Source organism: Trichechus manatus, unplaced genomic scaffold (genome assembly GCF_000243295.1).
Source record: "Trichechus manatus latirostris isolate Lorelei unplaced genomic scaffold, TriManLat1.0 scaffold00057, whole genome shotgun sequence".
Taxonomy (NCBI): Eukaryota; Metazoa; Chordata; class Mammalia; order Sirenia; family Trichechidae; genus Trichechus; species Trichechus manatus.
In genome coordinates, this window is record NW_004443993.1 from 9,266,272 (window position 1) to 9,269,983 (window position 3,712).

At 57.8% G+C, this 3,712-nt stretch overlaps 1 protein-coding gene across 2 annotated transcripts in view; it reads left to right on the forward strand.

The window, feature by feature from the left end:
* The first annotated feature begins 1,220 nt into the window (after positions 1 to 1,220).
* Positions 1,221 to 3,712, forward strand: part of DUS3L (dihydrouridine synthase 3 like) — a 5,956-nt gene continuing 3,464 nt past the window's right edge. The window contains exons 1-4 of one of the 2 annotated variants that reach the window (XM_004378424.2): positions 1,221 to 1,414; positions 2,041 to 2,374; positions 2,651 to 3,184; positions 3,565 to 3,606. In XM_004378424.2, the coding sequence (XP_004378481.1) occupies positions 1,320 to 1,414; positions 2,041 to 2,374; positions 2,651 to 3,184; positions 3,565 to 3,606 (1,005 nt within the window). In that variant the 5' untranslated portion in view covers positions 1,221 to 1,319. The remainder of the gene's footprint in view (positions 1,415 to 2,040; positions 2,375 to 2,650; positions 3,185 to 3,564; positions 3,607 to 3,712) is intronic. The other variant, XM_023733115.1, reaches the window with a different exon arrangement.

Below are 3,712 nucleotides of genomic sequence, written 5' to 3' on the forward strand. Positions count from 1 at the left end.
GCCTGTTATAGCCTCAGCCCAAGTCCCTTCCCTCCCTGGACCTCCTCCCCAGGGGAAGCTTTGTCAAGATCAGCAACAAAATGCAAGAGCCGCTGAGGGATTGGTCCTCCTCATCCTGAGCTGTGTTCCTGCTGTTCCTGAAGATAGTTCAGGGCAAATAATAATAGCAAAGCAATAACAACAGTAGTAGTTAAAAGTGATTGTTACTCATTGAGTTTTCACCTTCCGAAGGAGATTCTTTGATCAGCCCCATTTTACTGATGAGGAGACTGAGGTACAGAGAGGTAAAATGACATGCCCAGTGTTCTCAGTTGGTAAGTGGAGGGACTGGAATTTGAACCCATAAGGCTGAATCCAAAGCCCTGAGCTTCCTGTGCTGCACAGAGCCTTCTCCAGGAACAGAGAGCTTTAGGGGCACAACAGGGCATGGTGGGGACTGTGGCAAACAGTGCACAGATTCTGCCCTCCTCTGCTCACAGCCCTCCAGGGCTCCCACCTCCCTCGGGGTAAAAGCCCAAGTCCTCCTGAGGCCCACAGGGCCCTCACGACCTGTCTGGTCCCCTCCCTGCTCTCCCTTCCTCCTTTCTTCCCCTCGTTCACTTCGATCCAGCCACACGGGCCTCCTCGCTGTTTCTCCAACTCACCAGGCCTGGTCCTGCCTCAGGGCCTTTGCACTGGCTGTTCACTCTACCCCGAACACTTCTTCCTCCCATACCCCTATGGCTCTTTTTCTCACTTCTTTCAAGTATTTACTCAAATGTCACCTCCTCAGTGAAGCCATTCCTGATCACCCTATTTATCTACTAAAAGTGATATCCGCAAGCCTCTTTTCCTGCTTCATTACCATTTAACATCAGTACAATGCACTTATGTATTATGTTTATTGTCTGTCTGCCTCTTGCCTATGTGAGCTCCTTGAGCGCAGGGATTTTTGTCTGTGTTGCACTCAGCTGTATCCCCAACATCTAGGACAGCTAAACAAACTATTTGTTGAATGAAAGTGAGCTTAAGAACAGTCGAATTTAATTTCTCAAAAATGCCAGCAGGAAAACAACACTTCTCTGAGTGAACTGCACCGACCGCCAGTTTGCGATACTTTTGCGGATAACTGACCACTTCAGCCCGTTTTAAACGGCTCCGAAGGATTTGGGACTCGAGGCCCCGCCCCCAGACAGGCCCTGCCCCGTCTCATCGACGCTTGCACAATGACGTCTATGGAGCGACCGATGCATGCGTGTTTGTCCAGCACGACCAGGCAGAGAAGCGCGCGACTCGGAAGACTTTCCTGCCACTTTCTGGAGCAAGCGTGAGGGGGGCCGATGGCAGAGGGGGCGGCAGAGGAGGCCGCAGCAGACGGCAGTGGCGATTCAGCAACCAGAACGCCAGATCGGGGAGTAGCCCCCATTAAACCTCAGTAAGTCGCCGGAGCCGGGTGAACCTTCGGTCCTTCCCGGCACCCGTAGGGTGGCGCAAGTGGTGCATGCCGGGAGATGGGGCAGCGGGGCGGGAAGCTCGCAGGCTCTTCAGTTCGGGCAGTTCCTTCGTCTCGGAGGGTCAGCCGTGGGACCTGATGTAGCGCACGTTGTGGGCTGTCACATGCGCGAAGGACGCTTCAGGACATGCCGGATAGGCGGGGTTTGAGGGGAAAGCCGCAGTGCATGCTGGGGCTTGCAGTGTTTGAAGGAGGAGCTAAAGGGTGTGATGGGAAATGTGGCGGCTGTGGCCCGCGTTGCAAAGCATGCTGGGGCTTGTAGTTTTTCCTGGGTTTAACGTGGCCAAGGGTGGTCATCACTGATATCTGTAGTTTAGCTCAACAAACTCTGGTCATTGATGACTCAGGGATAAAACAGGTTCTCCTATGGCCTCGAGGTGCTCCCAGGCTGGAGCTGGCTCGTTCTAAGTGGTGAAACTCACCGTCAGCGCGAGCATTTGTGTAGGGGCGAGGGTTCTCATTCTCCCTTCCTCAGTGTTCATTGAGTCTGGGCTCAGAAGACGGACTCCCTGGACAAACCCTCCTTTCCCTGCCGTCTTCGCTCGCAGGTACCTCACCACCAAGGAGCAGTTCCACGAATTCCTGGAAGCCAGAGGGCGGGAGAAGGTCCCCCGGGAAACTGAGGCTGTAGAACCTGATGGCCATGACCTGGCAGAGCCTGAGGCCAAGCGGGTCCGGCTGGAGGATGGGCAGATGGAAGATGGGCAGACGGGGGCTGAGCAGACGGGGGCTGGACAGACGGAGGCTGGACAGACAGAGGAGGCAGCTGAGCTCCGGGAGCAGCGTCCGGCTCAGAGGAGGGCCCGAGGCCAGAACAAGAGCCGGCCCCACCTGAAGCCCACCCACTATGACGAGAACAAGCTCTGCCCCTCCCTGGTCCAGGTGCGTGTGGCCACATGGGGGTCTACACTGGGGTAATAGTGCTAGAAAGTTGGAGGCCTTCAGCATGTGCCTCTCTGTCCCCCATTCAGTCCTGGTGATGTCATGACATAGGTATTGTTATTCCCATCTTACAGATGAAGAAGCTGAGGCACAGGGAGGTTACTGACTTGCCCAGGGACACACAGCCAGGAAGGTGGCAGGGTTCAGACTCAGGCTGTCCCCCTGCCCCAGCCCCTCCCTGTTCTCCCTCAGACACACACCCCCATTTTCCCACAGGGGTCAGAAGCCAGGTGTTTCTTTGGTGACCGCTGCCGCTTCCTGCATGACGTGGGCCGGTACCTGGAGACCAAGCCCGCTGACCTGGGCCCCTGCTGCGTGCTGTTTGAGACCTTTGGCAGATGCCCCTATGGCGTGACCTGCCGCTTCGCCGGGGCCCACCTGGGGCCTGAGGGCCAGAACCTGGTGCGGGAGGAGCTGGCAGCCCGAGGGGCCCACATCCCACCCATCCGCAACAGCCTGGACAAGGCCCTGCAGCAGCAGCTGCGTAAGCGCAAAGTCCGCTTCGAGCGGGCCGAGCGGGCCCTGCGCCAGCTAAGCCAGGGCCAACCACCGGGCCCCGTCCCCGCTGCTGCTGCTGCTGCCACCCCTGAGGCCGCCGTGGCTGAGGGTGCTCCAGGGCAGGGCGATGGTGACACCCAGCAGGCCCTTCCAGGGCCAGACGCCACTGCCCTTCCCAGCAGCCCTGTGCAGACCTGCGGCCCCCTGACGGACGAGGACATAGTCAGGCTGCGGCCCTGTGAGAAGAAGCGTGTATGTGTTCCTGCTGAGACTCCCTTTCTGTGCTCCGAGCTGGGCCCAGCCCTCAAGAAGCCCCAGCCTGGGGGCTGGAAAGAGCTGGCCACACATGCCCAATCCCAGAGGCCAGGGCTGGGACAGGGAGAGCAGTGGGGAAGAGGGAGCATTGGGACTGGGGCTTTGACGATTGAGTAGGAGCTCTCCAATAGAGTAGAAGTGGGAGAAATCATTCCTTGTAGAGGGCTTGGCATGTGCAGAGCTCCTGAAGCTAAAGAGAGCCAGGCCGGGTGGGGCCAGACACGGCATGACCCAGATCAGCGGAAGAGAGGAGGTGCGAGAGGCCTCAGATCTCGGGTAGGAGGGTTGGGCTTCATTGTGCTTTTTTTTCCCTCCAGCTGGACATCGGTGGCAAATTGTACCTGGCACCCCTCACCACGGTAGGAGGCGGGTGGGGTGGGGTGGGGTGGGGTGGAGGGAACACCGAGGCTGGCTTGCAGTCAGGGCTAACTCAGTGGTTCACGGCAAAAAAAAAAAAGAAAAAAA